The sequence below is a fragment of the Biomphalaria glabrata genome, chromosome 5 (genome assembly GCF_947242115.1).
Source record: "Biomphalaria glabrata chromosome 5, xgBioGlab47.1, whole genome shotgun sequence".
Classification (NCBI taxonomy): Eukaryota; Metazoa; Mollusca; class Gastropoda; family Planorbidae; genus Biomphalaria; species Biomphalaria glabrata.
In genome coordinates, this window is record NC_074715.1 from 22,567,523 (window position 1) to 22,587,702 (window position 20,180).

Sequence of the window (20,180 nt, forward strand, 5' to 3'; positions counted from 1 at the left end):
ACCAGGTTTTATCAAATTTTCTGTTTTCAACTATATTCATCGAGATTTAAGAACTTTCTGTTATGATTCAGTGCAAAATAAAATAAACAAAATTAAAGTTTTTAAATACAGAGATTTTTAATATTTTGAGAGGCTTTTAACCGAAACATAAAATGCTAATTTTTGTGAACTCCAATGTATGTATAATATAGATCTATAAACAACATTTTTTTCACTGGCAATTGGGTAGAAAAGAAAACGTTTTTCTTTAACTTTCTATAGAAGAGTGTTGCTGAGAACGCTATTAGAATAATTAAATAAGACAGCAATCCCAGTCTTGTCTTAGATAATATAGAAATAATAGGAAATTATGCGCTTTGGATTGCAGATCTAAGAAAATCTTTTACTTTCAAGAAAAGTCAAACAAACAAAAAAAAAAGGCGCTGATTTTACGAAAATGAAGATGGCTGCTATATGTTCACCTTAAAAAAAAAAAAAAGGATCTGTAGTCCTATCGGTCTCAGAGTAGGTTGGGCATAATTTAGCAGAGTAGGGCCGTATCATTTGCTCTGTGTTCTTTTGGCTGTCCATTTGCCTAACAATAAGATGACAAGACGTTCCGACTTAGGCATGACAGTCCCGGTTTGGACCATCTTTTATCTTATATAATTGTTTAATACAGACGTTAGCCTAATTCAAAAAGAAAATGATTAGGCCTACGTCCTATGCGTCATGCATATTAACCAATGACTTAAATGGTTTTCATAACTGGCTCAGGCAACCCATTCTATGCTCTAATAGCACTAGGGAAGAAAGAGCATTTGTACAAATTTGTTCTAGCATATGGAACGAGGATTTGCATCTTCTATCTTTGTGTTTCTGAGTATTTTATTAGATTTTGTATTAGAAGATAATGGTGCAGTGTTTTATGTATAACTGCTACTTTACTTTTGTGTCTTCTCTCCTGAAGGCTTTCTAAATTTAAAAGGTGTTACTCTAGTCAAATATGAATATTCGTTTTTTTATGAATCTCACTGCTCTATTTAGTGTTTGTTCCAGTTTCGTAATGTTTTCTTGAGTTGAGGGGTCCCAAAACAGAGGATGCATATTCTATTATTGGCCTTACCAAGGTTAAAACCATTTTAGTTTTATGTTCTTATTTGATTTATAGAAATTTCTGTCACGTTTTCATAAAATGTCCGGGCGGGATGGCCAATGTCCCGCTTTCATAAAAAGCTGATCATTGTCACGCTTTCATTTTAAAATCTTTCTTAGTCTTTTAACTTATAACTTTAAAGTTACCACATTTCGGCGTTTTCTTCTTGGTCCTTTTTTATTCACTGCTTTAAAAACTCTAGTGTTAAAGGCATGCATGTGTGGTGCTTTTACTTTGCAGCGTCCTACTTTCTTCTCAGAAACTAACCTCAGCACGTTTCCTGTCGACTCTAGGAGCGTTGTTGTTCAGCATGGTTCTCGCTGATTCTTTTAATCAATTCCAGCATACAGTATTCCTTTACATTGCTTTCCTTTCTGTTCAAGTCGATGACAGGGTGTCGTACACAAAAACATCAAAGTTCGCAGGGACTTACAGAGTTCGCGTTTAGAAAGAGGACAAGAAAAATCAACAACCACAGTGAAGTATGATGATAGAAATGTCGATGACATTTTTCTTTTGCACACGTGGATAAAACCAAACAGCTGATTGTAGATCGTAATTTTCGATTGGTAGCTCCCAGTAAGCCCCATTAAGGTATCCTACATTTAATTTAACATGTAGGCCTAATTATTGGTACGATATCAATTTGTAGCCACTATATGTAGGCCTACTTTAGCCTACCATACAGTTTCCATAATAGCTTAATAGTTTTGGATCAATGGACTGCACTTTTAAATTGCTTCAAAATGTATGACCCAAATTCAAAATAAAAATGTGCAAGAAGCAAATGTTAAGCAATCGTTACTAAAGGTTTGGTCCCTATAATAATGAACAAAATAAAGAAGCAGGTTAGTGATGCCATTTTTTGACAGCGTTCACAGATGCTTCGCCCAAAATAAATTGAAATTGTTTTCTTTGAAGATACAGTTCTGTGTTACACCCATCTCGGGAAATCTTTTTTAAAAAAAGCAAATTCGTCGATTTAGAATAAAGGAGAATTTCGGGCTATGAAAAGAGCAGGTGGTTAACCCTGAAGCGTTTGGCGGAGACTATTCAAAGTGTATCCTGCTTTGAAATCATATTTCTTTTCACAAGAGAAGTGTCCCAACATTATCAAAAGCTGTGGTCTCATTTGTACACAATATTGCGATAATATTCCTTGCAGAAATTCTGTTTATCAAGGGACAAAATGTTAGTGCTCTTGAAGTATTCTGCCCTGTGGCTTAGCATCCATGGCGCGAAGAAGTTCAATGAACCCGGGCCCACGACCATTTAGGGGCCCACACCCGATGGTGTAACAACCATTGGGTCGGGGCCGGATTTACCTCTATGCAACAATAGTAGTGGACCTCAAGGAACAGTCTTGGGTCCACTACTATTTTAATTTACATAAATGATTTACCAAATTGCATTACTTCGGGAACAAAGTCAGATTATTTGCAGACGATTGCATAATATATAGAACAATAAAAACAACACAAGACACAGATATTTTACAAAGAGAATTCGATGAATTACAGAAATGGGAATCAAATTGGAGCATGTCTTTCCACCCAGAAAAATGTCAGTTGTTAAGAGTAACAAAAAAACTAAAACAAATTAATTCCACTTATCTTATTCATGGCAAACCAGTAACACAGACTATAAACGCAAAATACCTAGGTGTTATAATAAATGAAAAACTGTCATGGAATCCACATATTGATGAAACTACAAAAAAATCAAACAAAGCATTAGGATTTATTAAAAGAAATTTCTATAAATCAAATAAGAACATAAAACTAAAATGTTATTTAACCTTGGTTAGACTAATAATAGAATATGCATCCTCCGTTTGGGACCCCTCAACTCAAGAAAACATTAAGAAACTGGAACAGACACAAAATAGAGCAGTGAGATTCATAACAAACGAATATTCACATTTGACTAGAGTAACGCCTTTATTAAAATCACTAAATTTAGAAAGCCTTCAGGACAGAAGGCTCAAAAGTAAAGTAGCAATCATACATAAAACACTGAACCATAATCTTCAAATACAAAAACAAAATTTAATAAAATACTCTGAAAGACACAAAGATAAAGGCACATTCCTCGTCCCATATGCTAGGACAAATTTGTACAAATACTCCTTCTTCCCTAGTGCTATTAGAGCATGGAATGGGTTGCCTGAGCTAGCCAGGAAAACCAGTGACTTGGCAGAATTTAAGTTATTGGTTAATATGCATGACTAAATGCATGACGCGTAGGACGTAATCATCTTCTTTTTTGAAGTAACGTCTGTATTATATAAGATAAGAAGATAAGATAAGCTCTTACTTAGGGCCTCCAAGAAATATTTAGTAGTTACATACAATATCTGGACTTATATGGGGCCCCCCATATCTCAAATAGCTAAAGGCCTTTTCAACTCTAAATAAGGCATTGCATGGCGCGTAGGGGTTTCATATCGCCTTGTCCCATGACTAATGACCAATTGTGGCCTACCCTACCATGCAATTTTGTAAAAAAAAAATAAAAAATGGTTAAAACATTGAAAATTTTCGTTAAAGTGTCCTAAACGTCATATCAAACTTTAAATTAACTTTAAAACATTAACCCGTGTTTTCACCTAGAATCAGTGAAAGGAACTGCTTTCATCAGGTTTATTTTAATATGGTGACTGTGCGTTGGTGGTGACGTTTGGGTCCAATTCTCCCATTCTTTCTTTTGTTTTTTTCCCCGCTGTGTTAATTAAACAGTTGCTATGATTGGCTTTTTGGATGTTTTTTTTAAAGAAAGCATCGTGTTTTTTTTTTCCATTTTTCTATGACTAGAAATCTAGATTTAGACTTAAAATTAGATATTAAACAAGCAAAAGAAACAACATATTCTGTTTGTTACTTAGGGAAACTTGGCGTGACTGAATTGGGGAGGAGGTTTATAACAAAAAAATTTAAGATAGTGGGTTAGGGTTACAAATCAGCATGGGCGTAGCCAGGGGGGGGGGGTTCTTGGAGTTCAAACCCCCCCCCCCCGAAATGAAATCCCCCCCCCGCGGGGGGGGGGACGGAATTAAGTGACTGATTTTTACTTTCATTTTGTTTATTTTAGGTGAGATTTTAATACTAAATCATCACTTAACACAGCACAGCCGAGGCAGTTTTGAGTTAAAAACCCTCTACCAGGGGGGTTTTGAGTTTAAATCCCCCTACCAGGGGGTTTTGAGATTTAAAAAACACCTATCAGGGGGTTTTGAGATACAAATCCTTCTACCAGGGGGCTTTGAGTTTAAAACCCCCTACAGGGGGTTTTGAATTTTAAACCCCCTAACAGAGGTTTTTGCAGTTAAAGCCCCCTCTTCTATAAAACAAAACCAAAAAAAATGCAAACAACAATCCCCAAATTCCAACAGCACAGTTGAGGAAGATTTTGATTTTAAAACCCCCTCCAAAATTTACGATAAACCCCATCTTCAATATAAAAAAAGCAAATTACACACTCAAAATTCTATGAGCGTAGCCAAAGGGGTTTTGAGTTTAAACCCCCCTCCCCTCCAGTTGAGGTTTGAAGCTAAAAAGTACCTCTTCAATATAAAAAGAAAAAGCAAATTACACACTATAAAATCTATGAGCGTAGCCAAAGGGGTTTTGAGTTTAAATCCCCCTCCTCCAGATGGCTTTTTCTTTAAAGTTTAAAACCCCTCCAGATGGTTTTGAGTTTAAAATTCCCCTACAGAGCGTTTAGAGTTGAAAACCTCTCTCTTCAATATTATTTTAAAGCAAACTACAGTCACCAAATTCTATGATCGTAGCTAAATAGAGTTTTGAATTAAAAACAAAACAAAAAAACTCCAGAGATTTCTTAGCTTAAAACCCCTCAACAGATGATTTGACGAAAAAAACTTTCCTTTTCGATATAAAATCTAAAGCGAAATACAGGCACGTAATTCCAAGAGCGTATTCAAGAAAGGTTACAAATTTCTACCAGTGGCTTGGGCTCCATTAATAAAGTGTGAATAGTCTTCTGCCGAAATTGAAAATCATTAAATGTGTCTCAACAAAGATGACTAAGATAGATTTTAGGAGTCAGTCATAGAGATCGGGTCTAAATCAAAGAAATCATATGCCGAACTGGGAGTCGAATCCTTAGTAAGGTTGTGACAGAGCGTCGCATGAGGTTTTGCGGGACATGTTCTCACACAAAATGATTACGCAAAATAAGAGTGTCGGAAACAGCTTGCCGGAAAATGCGCCGAAAGGCGCGAGAGGGTTTAAATCAGCAAGAATAGCACATTAGGTTTTTGAAATAAAACTTTTTAATAGCAAGATAATGCACTGTAGATACCTCAGAATATGCATTTTGTTGGCTTTCAATACCAGAAATAGTGCTCGGCGGCGGGGCTTCGCCCCGCGCTGTGGGAGCGCTGCGAACTCCCCCAGACCCCCTTGCAAGGGCGGGGAGTCTACAATAAACAATAAACGTCTTCCGAAAGGGTCAGAATGTAATAAAGATTAATTATGTACACACACACACACACACATATATATATATATAATTTTTTTCCGCGGGGGGGGGGGGGGGTCAGGGGGGAATCCCCCCCCCAAACCCTCCCCGAAAAAAAATCCTGGCTACGCCCATGGGTTACATTACATTTATTGTGAATCAGTGTCTTTCACTTGAATGACTACCTTGCCGTCTGGTATGTGCACTGGAAAGTCTTTCAGTTAGTCTCGATGGTCTCGGGTTTATACCCTGACACAGGACCAATGTTGTTTGTTTTCCAACTGTATCGTCAAAAACAAAAGATAGGACTACTAATGACTTTATCAACAAACTTGCCAAAGCTCCAGACACCATGAACGACTGAGAACGGCGGATGATGTAAACAAGGAGCACATTGAAGAAGTTGATAATTAGTGACGGAAAGTAATTCATCGAATAGTGAATGTTAGTTTGAACTTAAAAGTGCAACAACCTTTCATTTAGTGGTCATCGCAAGATTATTGTTTAGGTGATATAAATAACAATGACACTGTCTTAGCAGTCCATGAATTCTTTAAAAAAAAACACAAGCCTTTACCTCGACTCACAGATTCAAAATTATAGACTTGTTGGGCAATGCAATTTTAGATAAAATACTAAAGGAGATCCAATCTGCGCAATTTTTCTTTATCATGGTTGAAAGCTCTCAAAGACAATTTTAAAAATTTCACAATTCATTTTTTTTTTCTGAAAATGTTTTGTGAACTCCGATGACGAACCTGTCATTTGTAGGTTTTCATATTTGTGAGAAGCAGAAGTTTGCAGGATTGACTGAACAAGTACTCTTAAGTAATAAAATATCACCATCTTTATTTAAATTACTTACGATGCCAAGGCAATGATGATTTTCCAATATGAGCGGACTGTAGGGTAGCCTTCAGGTAGTGTTTCAACAAAAGCAGCCACTTGCGCATTAATTTCACTGTTTTATACAGTACTTAAACATGGTCTTAAATGATTCTGTAAGCTGTGCTCATGAACTTGCATTGGAATGTCGGTAAATGTACCGATACATACAAATTACTGGATTTCTTCGCCACACAAATATTTGTCATACTGGAGGGGGGGGAGGAGGGGGGGGGCCCATTAACATATTCTTGAACCCGGGCCCACGGGTACCTTGCTACGCCACTGTTTCTGCCATTGACGAATTGGTTTAGAAATGCACGGATCGAAGCATGAAAACTTGAAAGGTTCCTCCTCAACGAAGTATACACGGATGACGCGATTTGGTTAGAAAAAGAGATGTAGCAGCGACAATCGTAAACTTATATGAAAATTTTGCCGAGCACCGAAAAATTCAGAGAGAGAAGCGGCCTACTCGACAGGTTAACGCTTTCAGATGGATATCACATTATGTTTTTATTGTGTGTGTGCGTGTGTGTACATTGGGTATCAATTGTGCGTGTGTGTACATTGGAATCTATTGTACTAACGTTTAAATTGCTGTAAAAAATATTGCTCGAAAAGTCTGTTATTTTACGTCCCATGATCGACATGTGACTCGCTTTGACTCCCCAAATATCTGGTCACCTTGCTAATAATAATGGTTTGGCCTTTCTCTTTGCTTAATAAAGATAAATGATAAGAGTCAATCAATTAATTTAAAATAGGTAAATACAAATGATTTATTTAAAATATTTTAAAATTAAGATCTTTAATCTGAAAATCACCAGCAATCTAGGAATCATTTTAGCGACCCCCTTAAGGAGGCAATGCCACCAGGGCCGGATATTAGAGGGCAAGGCATAAAGTGCATCTGCACAGGGTTACCACCCTCAAAAAAGATTACACCAGACGTCCTTCAAAAGGAGAGTTATGTCCTCCGTTGGGCAGAATTGTGAAAATGTCCTGCTTATACTCTGTTGTATACTGGAGTGGCATATTACGCAGCAATCTCACAATTTCTCTCATACATTGAAGAAAAATGAGATGAATGCCCAGGCATTAGCTATGGTTCGAACGATATCACCTACATAACAGTTCCCCCCTCTCCACGTATGTATATTCAAGATAAAGATTGGCTAAACCTCCACACCAAATTTAACTATTAGATTATTATACTTCAAAAAATTATAACTGTCAAACCAGAGTTTTCCCATTGTGGCCTATCAGCTTATACCAAAGATGAACTGTAAAATCTGCAGGAAAGTCTTTATGTCCGTTTTCGACAATTGTGTCCAGGCAGGTTTTTGTTTCCCAGGAAAAATGTACAAGCTCAATAGAGGAATTGTAAAATTCCTCCCTCCACACACACACACATAAGATCTACATTAATAGAACCCCCCCTCAACACACACACACACATAAGATCGACATAGAACCTTCCCCTCAACACACAAACATACATACGATCTACATTTATTAGAACCCCCCTCAACACACACACACAAGATCTACATTTAATAGAACCCCCTCAACACACACACACATAAGATCTACATTTTATAGAACCCCCTTCAACACACACACACATAAGATCTACATTTAATAGAACCCCCCTCAACACACACACACACATAAGATCTACATTTAATAGAACCCCCCTCAACACACACACACATAAGATCTACATTTAATAGAACCCCCCCTCAACACACACACACATAAGATCTACATTTATCAGAATCCCCTCAACACACACACACACAAGATCTACATTTAATAGAACCCCCCCCCTCAACACACACACATAAGATCTACATTTAATAGAACCCCCCTCAACACACACACACACACACACATAGGGTGTACATTTAATTGGCCCCCCTCAATACACACACATCCACATATAGGGTCTACAATAATTGGCCCCCCTCAACACATACACACACATAGGGTGTACATTTAATTGGCCCCCCTTAATACACACACACACAAAGGGTGTACATTTAATTGGCCCCCCTTAATACACACACATATAGGGTGTACATTTAATTGGCCCCCTAAATATACACACATCCACATATAGGGTGTACATTAATTGGCCCCCCTAAACACACACACACATACACATATAGGGTGTACATTTAATTGCCCCCCGCCCCTCAATACACACACACACACATAAAATCTACATTTAATAGAACCCCCCCCTCAACATACCCACACATAGGGTGTACATTTAATTGTCCTCCTCAACACACACGCACATCCACAAATAGGGTGTACATTTAATAGGCCCTCACATTCACTGGGAACATTCTTTGAATGTTTTATTCTAGTCTTCATGTAGATCTAGATCTAGTGTTTCTTATTATCTTTTTTTTTTTTTTTTACAGAATTTACATTTTATATTCTAGTTATTGTCTCCATACAGTGAAACAGGCATGACTTCATAAAGATGTATCCAGCTTTATCCTATTTATAGAACCGCAAGGGCCGTGATTCACTCACCCCTCACCTATCACTAAGTTGCCTCAAGTCTTTATTTCAATCCCCGTTTCAAACAATACATTATAAGAAGGAAGAAGTACACAATAGAAATAAAATTAATTTTGAAATTATGTTCTTGAAGTAAGAGGTTTGTTTAAAAAAAAAGTATCATATATATAAAATAAGATAAACTAAAACCCATTAATTAAAAAGCTGTTACTAGACTACACACTTCACTGACTTCTTTGCCAGTAAACTGAAAATAATTATTAAGCCGCTGTTTCGGCATTTAGTGAAAAGTACAAACTAAACATAAATGTGAATTAATAAGTGACAGCACATGCACGTTTCCATGGTCTGGATTTCAGATAAGCTTTTATTTATGGACAAAAAAAAACAACAAAACAAACTCATTCAACACAAGTGGACAAAGTCACGTGCTATTAAAGGCATTCACAGTAGTGCCAAGTAGTTTCCGGTGGGCCATATTGCTCCTTGAACTACCTTTAACAATGAGGATATTTGACTAACAACAAGCGACGTCCGAAAGAAAAAAAAATGGTTCACCGTGACCGTACAATGGAAGAAAAGAGAGCTGTCGGGTGACAGACTAGGGATATGGCCCTGCGCGAGGACTTCTCGTGAGGCGAGACATTCAGAATGTATGAGTGTGTGTGTTTGAGTTATAAAGAGAAGCATGACATCTCAATAGCGGCCCATCTGTACAGAGGAACTCGAAGGCGGGGACAAAGAAAACGTCCCATTGTCTTAATCAGATACTGCACAGTTCGCTGCCTCGAGTTTTCATATGAAGACTGATCGTAGGCTACATTGCAACACTGGGGTGAACGAAGAGTACATTGAAAAGATCGATCTAATAGTGCAATACTTGTGTGGCCTGTGATATTTTTAAAGTTCTGACACAACAATGCAAATAGGGCACGACTTGTGTAGCCTAAATTAGCTTGATTGGCATTTGTTCTAGTTCAGTATCCAAATGATTGTACTAGGTTTCAATGAAAAACAAACATGATTGAAATACGAGACTGACATATCAGTTTTCAGTTTAGGTGGGCTAAGAGGAGGTGGACGTAAATCATATTTTCTAACTGGACAGTCCATCTTGTCACAATCTGGTCACTATATGATGTATATGTATGATGCAGCTAATCTTTAATTAAAAAAAAAAAAAAAACTAGCATCAATCTTCGCAACTTTCAATCGTAAAGAATACAACACTTTCAATGTTCAACTGTGTCTACTAATAAAAGTTAAACAACACTTTCAATGTTCAACTGTGTCTACTAATAAAAGTTAAACAACACTTTCAATGTTCAACTGTGTCTACTAATAAAAGTTAAACAACACTTTCAATGTTCAACTGTGTCTCTGTCTGCTAGTGGAACATTAAACAACACTTTCAATGTTCAACTGTGTCTCTGTCTGGAAGTGGAACGTTAAACACTCGCCAAGATTATTGATTTCCCATCGTCCTGCCATGGGGCTACCAAGAGGCCAAATGTTGGTAGACGGCTCATCTCCAAACAAATTGGCTCAAGTTGAAAACGACGGGATTTGGGGGGGTGATGTTTCAATCAATAAAATAATAACAGCCCTTGTCATCCACCCCAAGGGTGTTGGCTCTCAGAATCCAATACAAAGATTAGATTAAGTAAACATAGCTTCTCAAGTTGAAAAATTCATCTTCAGGAATCACACGCGTTAAAGTTTTACTTCAAAACTTTTCTAGCATCCAATTGTGTCAGTTTGCCTCAGTGTGTGCCTAAACAGCGATCATTTCATCAAAACACAATTATTATCTCAGGAGGCATGTTCTCTTGTTTGATATGAGAAAATCATTATCATTTAACATTATTTAGAGAATATACATTTTGACTTTTCAAATACTTTTAAAGTATCGTTTAGAAAATCAATTCTTACAAATATTCTTAATTCATGCATTCAACATATTTGATCAATTGTAGGTCTGTTTCTCATAATTCACTTTTAGCTTTTTCTCCCCCCCCTTTTTTTTTTTTAAATATGCTTCTGTTACGTTAAGAGTTTCTATGAAGCAAATATTCCAAACTAGTAAGTGAGCTGTGTGTACTTTCCCCTGAGACGTAGGCCAACATAACACGTTTATTCATGTCGCTCCAGTTGGCTGAGTAAAGAGTGCTTCATAATAAGCCTTTGGTAATGCAAAGTAGGAGCCAGACATCCATTGGACGAGAAGGCCCGCAACTCTTGTGATAACTGAATATTTACATTGACTTTTTAAAAATATAAAACTTAAGTGTGTGAGTGTGTAGGATGTTAAAGCTATGAAACAACAACAACAACAGAGTGCCTTGCTCCTTGTTTTCTGCGTTAATAGGCCTACGGTTAATAGCACCACAATTTGAGCAAACATTTGATCTCACTGTTATTCCAGTCATGTTTCTGCTAAGAAGGGAGTACGTTTGCTACTTTTATGTTTTCTAAAAGTGAACAGTTTTTTTGTTTAAATAGGCAAGTGTGTTTTTACAAAGGTTAGAATCTCTATCAACTCACTGTACACGGACACGTTATTTCTCGTACACCCAATCTCGGAGCAAGCTGAAATCGTGCACACTTATTTCTTTTAATTTTCAAAGTAAAGTAAAGTTTCCCCTTTCAGACCTTGCGATCAATAGGGCAGATGATGCTAATGTCATCTGTTTCTTTGAACAACATTTAAAGAGCAGGGTGTCATGTGGCTAGCACAACGACCAACCGCCTTTACTTTTCCCCAGTAAAGTCAGGTACCCATTAGAGTTGGGTAAACTCAGGGGCGCCGTAAAAATCCCGAAATTCAAAATCCCAGTCTTCACTGAGATTCGAACCTAGGACCCCCATGTTCGGAAACCAAGCGCTTAACAACTCAGCCACCGTGTGCCCTTTTCCTGACAAAACAAGAATAAAAAAATAGTTAATTATCTATTGGTAATTAATTATTTTGATTATTATCTCGAACAGGAGAAAGAAAAAGTACTTGACTGATGTGGGGGTAACGGTTGAATTAGTCTCTTTTATACTTTGCTTTAAAGTTTGAAGCTAACAACAGGTAACTATAACATCTTCTATTTTCATAAACATTTCACTGGAACAGTGGTTAATGTGTTGGCTTGAGGAGGCTAGAGCCCTCGAGTTCGAATCCAGGTCGTTCAACATTTTCTCTCTTTTTCTTTATAAATGAATTTCAAAAGCGATCACTGTAATATTCTTATAAGTAGGCCAACCCCCTTCTTTCTCCCCCCTCCCTTTTTTCCCAACTGGTCCAGACAATTGATAGGATAATAGCGTGTTGCAAAGCTAAAAGCATGAAATTGCGCTAAACAAAACAATTGTTAAAATATTTCTAATCGCATAAATTTATTCTTGTTAGTCTGATCCAAACTAATTGATACAATTACGGTTAATATAAGCTTTGTTTTTTATTTGTTGAAAGTATTTTTTGTATTTTCTTGTTTGTTTTTTTTAAATTTACATTAAAATACATTCACACCATTTTAAATGAAAAGACTTGAAAAACGTATAGGCCTACATATAGTAAATAGGGCAGGCAGATAATTGTAGGCCTACCGGGCAGTGTAATTAGAAGTATGCACTGTAACTGTGAGGAAGGATTTTTTTTTAAATTTAAATTTGAATAAAAAAATGTTATTAGTTAAATAATAAAATAATTTTAAATAAAAGTTATACACGTGTTTTTATGTGCATAAACTACTTTGAGTTTACCTAAAAGAAAGTGTATTTTCTTGTTTGAACAAAAACTCATTATAAGCATACATTCACAGATGGTAAAACAAAATGTATGCGCCAATTCCTGTTAGTTAATAGTGTAAGCTAACTTGCCTAATGCAGTAGTGAAATTAAATCTCGATGTCTACATGAAAAAATCTTATCAGTTTCACGCTGGCCGTATTCAGGCAGGCGACAAGCATTATGTTCACAGGTCCTGGATTGGTTGAGATCGCAGGCAATCAAGCCTAGAATGTAGGCCTATCTTCTGTAAAAGGGATTTTCATACTTATGGTAATCACGTTTTGATTTCTAAGATCCGTTATACATTTTTTAAACAATAAAATACTGGTACAAAAAGAGATTTTAAAAAGAGATATACAGAAATGTAGGAGTGATATAATGGCCCATAAAAAAAAAGTAAGAAAATGAACATATTCTGAAATCAACAAAAAAGACGATGTCAAAGGACGCCTATATAAATGACATCAAACTTGACACTGTTGGTTACCAAACCTGCCTAGTGATCATTGTGAGCAGCATTACCCATAATTCTTTTAAAATTTAAAGTAGGCCTACATTTTTTTTTATAACCTCTGCCCAGAGTTTGTGTGTGTATGTCACTATGTGTGCGTGCGTACGTGTGTTTGTGAGAGAGAGAGAAAGAGAGAGGGGGAGGCATGCAGAGACTGTAGGGCCTACTAGCCTCTGCCCGTCAATTTTTTTTCTAAAAGCTTTGATCAAATACTTTTTTTCTCAATTTTTTTTATAACCCTTAAATGTGCTGTTTCGTGTAGTTCTATATTTATCAACAACAAAAAAAAGTGCAATTATGCAACACACAGATTCAAAGACATAACAATAAAACAAAATGATTCTTATGCATCGCACACATTGAGACACGACAAATACAAAGAAAATGGATGTTTTAATATTATTTCTTTGCATTTTTTTTGTACTTTAGAATCAAATAAAAATTCAATTTTAATTTAAATAACCTTTGTTATGAAAATGTCTATTAACCATGCTCTAACCAGTTGAGTAATATCATGTTCGATAGAAGAATTAATATGCTTGCCAGTAGTGTATAGTTTCATCTTAATTAAAGAGCCTCTTTTCTTTCTGAAAGTAGATGAACAGGCAACTCGACCAAGTATAACTTATGTGACATATTAAAATAGTCTAATTGTATTCAAATGAAGAGATTTATGTATTGCTGTGGTAAGAGATTACTGAAGAGATCTATGTATTGCTGTGGTAAGAGATTACTGAAGAGATTTATGTATTGCTGTGGTAAGAGATTACTGAAGAGATTTATGTATTGCTGTGGTAAGAGATTACTGAAGAGATTTATGTATTGCTGTGGTAAGAGATTACTGAAGAGATCTGTGTATTGCTGTGGTAAGAGATTACTGAAGAGATTTATGTATTGCTGTGGTAAGAGATTACTGAAGAGATCTATGTATTGCTGTGATAATATTACTGAAGAGATTTATGTATTGCTGTGGTAAGAGATTACTGAAGAGATCTATGTATTGCTGTGGTAAGAGATTTCATTAACTCTTTCTCTCCTAACTGACGATACCTACGTTGATTCCACCAGAATGTGGTAAATAATTACGGAGAGAAAGAGTTAATGAAGATTATATGATTCTATGTATTGCAGTAGTAATAGATCAATGATGAGATCTATTTATTGTTGTTGTCCTTTATATAATTGATCATTAACATGAACATTTGAATGCTTTCTCGTGCATATTTAAAAACAAACGGCATTGTTTACTGTAAAATATCTCACCACAACTAGATCTATACAGTTTCAGCGAACTAAAGAGAAATAGCTGTTGTATAAACTGGATCAATTATTCTACAAATGAATAGTACGCTTACATAAATAATTAAATGATATACATGCATGCATTCTCCGAAGTTCGTAGACAAGTATTTTTCCAAAGTGAATGAAGATTTTCAAATAAATCAGATGGTCTCTAGATCTAGTATTAAAGCCAACTCTTTGAGAATCCAGCAAATCCCTAGTGGTGCTCTCTGTCAGATGAGCGACTACTGCTACGGCTAGAGACTGGGCTAGATTGGGGCATGTGCTGAAATGATAACGCTTCGATGGAGCCCAGTGATGAATGATGATTTAAATATGCGATAATGCGTCGCATTTCTTCTAGAGCATGGGCTTGCATCAAAATGTAGTTCTTGGCAAGCAGCAGAGTGGCTATCTTGCTGAGTTTTCTCACAGAAGGACTGTGAGCGTAAGGGATAACCGATCGCAGCTCGTCCAGAGCGTCGTTGAGATCATGCATACGTCTTCTCTCGCGAGAGTTGATGTTCAGACGTACATGTTTCTGGCCGTTGTTGGACTTTTTTGATCTAGACTTTCCATCATCTCCACCGTGGTAATTTGTCTGTAAGACGTCCCTGTCAGACGAACAATCTTGGTCCTGGAAACTTCCAGTTTGTCCAGATAAATCCCTGCCGCTATGACCGTCGACTAGCCTCCTTTTGATTGGTTCCTCGTCGCTGCTGTCTTGATCACTGAAATGGAGATCCAAATATAAGTTGCTTTGCATACATATATACATTTTACTAAAAACGTTATTATATAAAACTGGCTTTTGTTTAACAACAAAAATTTCGAAGCTCATGCTTCAGTCCTCATTGGGTTCAAGAAATTTCTAAAAAGATCTGGCAAGGTTGAACTATTTATCGAAAAATTCATATTGACCCAATAAAATTTGACCTATTAATATTTGATTGTTGTTATATAAATTGGTCATAAGATTAGGCTTAATCATTCCAATCAACCCAAAGCAAAATACCGCAATATAGTGGGGAAAAAAAAGTAGAATTTACATTATGCATAAAATAGTTCTCTGATAGCCGCATGATTTTCAGAAATATTTAACTTCAGCATATAGAAACATATCCCCTGTGTACCGACATGGATTCCAATGAATAGATGCATTGAGCTAAATAGAAATAACGGAGATGAAAGCATATGTCAACTTTGGAGTCCTTCGTATAAACTCCTGTTTAAAAACTTTCAATGTGCACTCTCTAACTTTGCTATAAATATTCTAAATCGACATTTTTAAATTGGCTTATCTATTACGTCTATGAACAGATTCGAATTAAAAGAAATTTAGCACTTGTCGCTACATCCATTTTATAATATCCTGTAGTAATGGAAAACTAAGTTTTACTTATGGATGCAGCACTGCATTGTTCGCGTACTTAAGAATACTACGTTGCATTTCTTTGGGAGAAACTCGAAAGCGAATTCTCTTACTATAGGATTACAGTACTAAAAAAAATACATTTCAGATTATACATTGTAACAATCTTTCAAATATGTGGAATATTTCTTTCCCTACAAATCTAACGTTATAAATTAGCAGTTGTTTTTCTTTTTTGTTATTGTAGAAATCTCGGTAGATATATAACATTTTTGTTCCTTAATTTTGTGTGTGGTCGTTTGGTGAACAAAAAACTTGAACTGATATTCTGTAACAAAATGAACTTTAATGTCTACTCTTACTAACTATGACATTGCTTGTATTCAGCGTTGTGTTTATTAGTCTCCATTATTATATTTCTGTGCAGAAACAGAACTACCGAATTACCAAACGAAAATTTGATTCTTAAAGTTTATTCTAACTTCCCCGCAGGGAAAAAGCCATTATTGTTTGTTTTTTTGCAGTCCGTCCGTCCATCTGTTTTAGATGTAAGAACTATAACCGAAATAATGTCTGATTTCACCATTACCTTTATAGTGCTCAATATAGTTAAGTTAAATTCCATTTTCAGGGCAGATGATGTAAAGGTCATCTGTTTCTGTGGCCTACGGTTAACAAGGTTGACATGTGGCCAGCACAACGACCAACCGCCTTTACTTTTCCCTAACTAATGTCAGGTACCCATTAGAGCTGGGTGGACTCAGAGGCGCCCGAAGATCCCAAAATTAAAAATCCCAGTCTTCACCAGGATTCGAACCCCGGTCCCGGTTCGGAAGCCAAGCGCTTTACCGCTCAGCCACTGCGCTCAATATAGTGCCACGTCTATTTTTTAGTTTTCCTAATCGCGAACGCTTTTGTTCTTTTTTTCTTCTTCTTCTTCATCGTTCTCATTGTTATGTTGGAGTGTTCATATGACTAGACCAATACATGAGATGAACTGCGCAGTGGTTTCCAAATCAGGGAGCTCTCCATATAGTTTTCTTTCTATTGGGGTGATTTGGGGCCAATGTCTTATACGGGCCTCTTGGTAGAGAGAGCAGTTTTGGAGGACGTGGTCGGCATTTTCTGGTGATACTCCACATGGGCAGATTTCACTGGTTCCAATTTTGAGCTTCCGGAACATGTGTTGTCGCATTCTGTTGTGTCCGGTCCTGAGTCGAAAGATTAGACGTTGGTCTTGTCGGGATAGCTTATAGTAAGCATCATCTTTCTTGTGATTTGGATGGGAGCTCGTCCATTTCTCATTTATTTTATCTACAATTAATTTCTTCATTTCTTCTGGATAGAGAGCAGAGTTTACTTGTGAGTTTGTTCTCCCACTCTTGGCGAGTGTGTCAGCCTTCTCATTTCCTGCTAGTTGTATGTGAGCTGGTATCCATTGAATGACAGTTTTTTTGCTGTTGTGGTTGAGCTTTGTGAGTGCTGTTCTGAGGTTTTTAATATAAGGGGAATCAGAGTTTTGCAGGCTTTGGAGGGTTGTTTTTGCGTCTGTTAGAAAGACAATCTGACTGTGAGGGGAACTTGGATGATTTGCTAGCATGGTAGCAGCTAGTGCTAGTGCTTCCCTTTCTGCTCTGTGACTGTCAGAGAGCTCTCCAGTTGCAAAGGATTTTTCTAGTTTTCCTCCATCTGGCCATTCGATAAGTATTCCAGCTCCTCCATTTGTGGTGGCTTTATGGGATGAGCCATCCGTGTAAACTCTGATCCACTGATTGCTAGGGTAATTGGTATGTAGAAAACAGTTCACTATTTCCTTGAGCTCTGTTGGTCTGTAATCAGATTTTCTTTTTATGTTTTCAATATGGTCCCTTATAATAGGAAGAGGGCTTTCGTCCCAGGGTGGAGATTCATTATAGTATATCGAGGATTCCAGAGTAATTTTTTCAAGTTGGTGTTTCTTTTTTAGGTTTAGAGATTCCTGTATGAAATTGGTCCTTTTGAGACGGTTTTTTGTGCCAGTTTTGTGGATTTTTGTTCTGAGTGGGTGCCTCTCCAAGGTTTCCAATTTTGTGAATTGGGAAAGGATTTTTATTTCTCTTCTTTCATCCAGAGAGATCAGGGCAGCGGTTTCCTCCATAGCTCTTATGGGTGTTGTTTTGATTGCTCCTGTCATTATCCTTAGACCAATGTTTTGAACCTTGTCTATTTTTCATCTATGTTGGAGTATGTTGTTCTTTTAATATGTGAACTTTTTTACAATACCTCTATTCAACTCGTACCTTCATGGAACCTTCCCGGGTGGAACCTGGACATGGATCTCGAAATCGTATCTAATGATTTTCCTAAAAATGTAATAGTTGCTGCATTGACTGACTCCTCACTAAGAAAACTCTGGTTTGACCGTTATCATTTTTTAAGGTATGAAAAGATAAAAAAAAATTACATTTGGCTAGAAAACTGGAAAATATTTATCTTGAACGGACAAAACGTATTTGCGACATAGGTGTAGACAGGACTTTTTTCGTGTGAGTATCTCTTCATTCTTTTGAAGGACGTTTATTGTCCCCTAGAAATGAGTGGAAAGACATACACCACGACCTTGCCAGCCAGGGGATCTGGCGCTATATGGAGGGGGGGGTCATTTCCCGATTCGGGTTGAGCCCAGAACCACCACCACCACCACCGGCTAAGCCCATATATATTATATGTTTGGTAAAAGATAAATGAAAAGATATATATATATATATATATATATATATATATATATATATATATATATATAATAATAAGGCTTGTCTTCAAGTCCGAAGATTAGTGAGGAGTGCAGTATTTCCCGTGGTTGCGCAGCCCCAGCTGTGACCTACATATTTTGCCACATCCAGGGCAAGCATAACCATTGTCCGCAGGCGGTCGATTTAGATTTTCTTTTCGCCGTCTGCATTTGTCCTCGGCATATATATATATATATATATGTTTACATTTTTAAAATAATAAAACAGTACAACCTTGACTACTTGTACCACAACCAATTGTGCAATATTCCTTTAGCCTTAACCAGGTTTTAGGTAGAATTTTAAAAAGTTTCCACAAAGCTACGATTTGAAGTATTGTAAAAAAAAACAACACAAAACAACAACAAACAAACAAGAACAACAACTAAGCATACATATTAAAAGGGACATACATCGGTCATAGACTATGACCTAGGCCTTTATAAAAAAAAAATAATTTTTCTAACAAGAGGAAATTGGATACTCAGTCCTCATCCTTTATGTAATCTAAATGTAATTTTGTATGTAAGATAATTTGTTAGTACTATGACACTCCCCATCCTTTGAACAACTCTCATACATCTCACTATACCCTATCAAATATAATTTTTTTACCTGAAGTCGGAGTGTCTGGAATCTTTGGAAGATGCCAGTGAATGAGAGTACATCTCTTGTTTATTATTTTCGTGGTAGCCAGGCGGGAGACTTCCCAGACTGTCCTGGAATAATCTTGAATCCATTGAACGAAATAAACAAACACCACCTACAAAGTTAAATCCTTAAAATCTTTTAAATGAAAATTTTTCCTCAAAACAGAAATGTCGAACACTGTTTAGTAACATAAACATATTTGTTCTGTAAGACTAACATGAGCAAAATTGTTTGGCTCCCAATCTAGTATGTGTTCTTCTAATGTAGGCCTACATTAGATTATAGTAATACAGCTACTGCAAGTCTTTAAATTACTTTTAAATTTACTTTTTAAACCCTCTTTATTTAAATTATATTTGAGAAATGACATAAAATAGAGCCGAGTCAATATCGCTTCTAAATCCCTTACTTTCTTGACAATACTAGTACACAACCAATGGCGCGTCAATATCTGAACTCCAAAATAATATTCCCAACAAAGATGTAGCCTCGTGTTAAGCCGTGGCTGGAAAGAATTAATAAAAATGAAGACGTCCTGTGAGCCAAGAGTGATGGGGTGTGCAGATCCGAAATGGCTAGGGGGACGGATCAATAGCGGTAACTAAGAAGAGAGTTACAAATCACTTTTGGAGTTTGGAAGGGGACAGACAGACAAGTGCTCCAAACGCCTCTCATTTATTGGCTGGCTTTTCTCAGCGGTCGCTGATCCCGCGGGCAATTTATCAGTTTTGGGTTTGAGAAAATTGTATTAGGAACGCTGCTGGAGTGAGTGCTTGC

General features: G+C 36.7%; 1 protein-coding gene across 1 annotated transcript; it reads right to left on the minus strand.

Moving 5' to 3' along the window:
- Positions 1–12,311: 12,311 nt before the first annotated feature.
- Positions 12,312–20,016, minus strand: LOC106074736 (class E basic helix-loop-helix protein 22-like). Its single transcript, XM_056031364.1, has 2 exons — positions 19,368–20,016; positions 12,312–15,340 (listed from the first exon to the last, which is right to left on the minus strand). The coding sequence occupies exons 1-2, from the start codon at positions 19,490–19,492 to the stop codon at positions 14,827–14,829; spliced, it is 639 nt and encodes a 212-aa protein (XP_055887339.1). The 5' UTR covers positions 19,493–20,016; the 3' UTR covers positions 12,312–14,826.
- Between the last annotated feature and the right edge of the window lie 164 nt (positions 20,017–20,180).

Excerpts from the sequence above, each read along its gene's own strand:
- LOC106074736 (XM_056031364.1), bottom strand. The coding sequence starts at position 19,492 with ATGGATTCAAGATTATTCCAGGACAGTCTGGGAAGTCTCCCGCCTGGC. Across the intron at positions 15,341-19,367 it reads TCCAGACACTCCGACTTCAG|TGATCAAGACAGCAGCGACG; the intron begins GTAAAAAAATTA and ends TCTCCATTTCAG.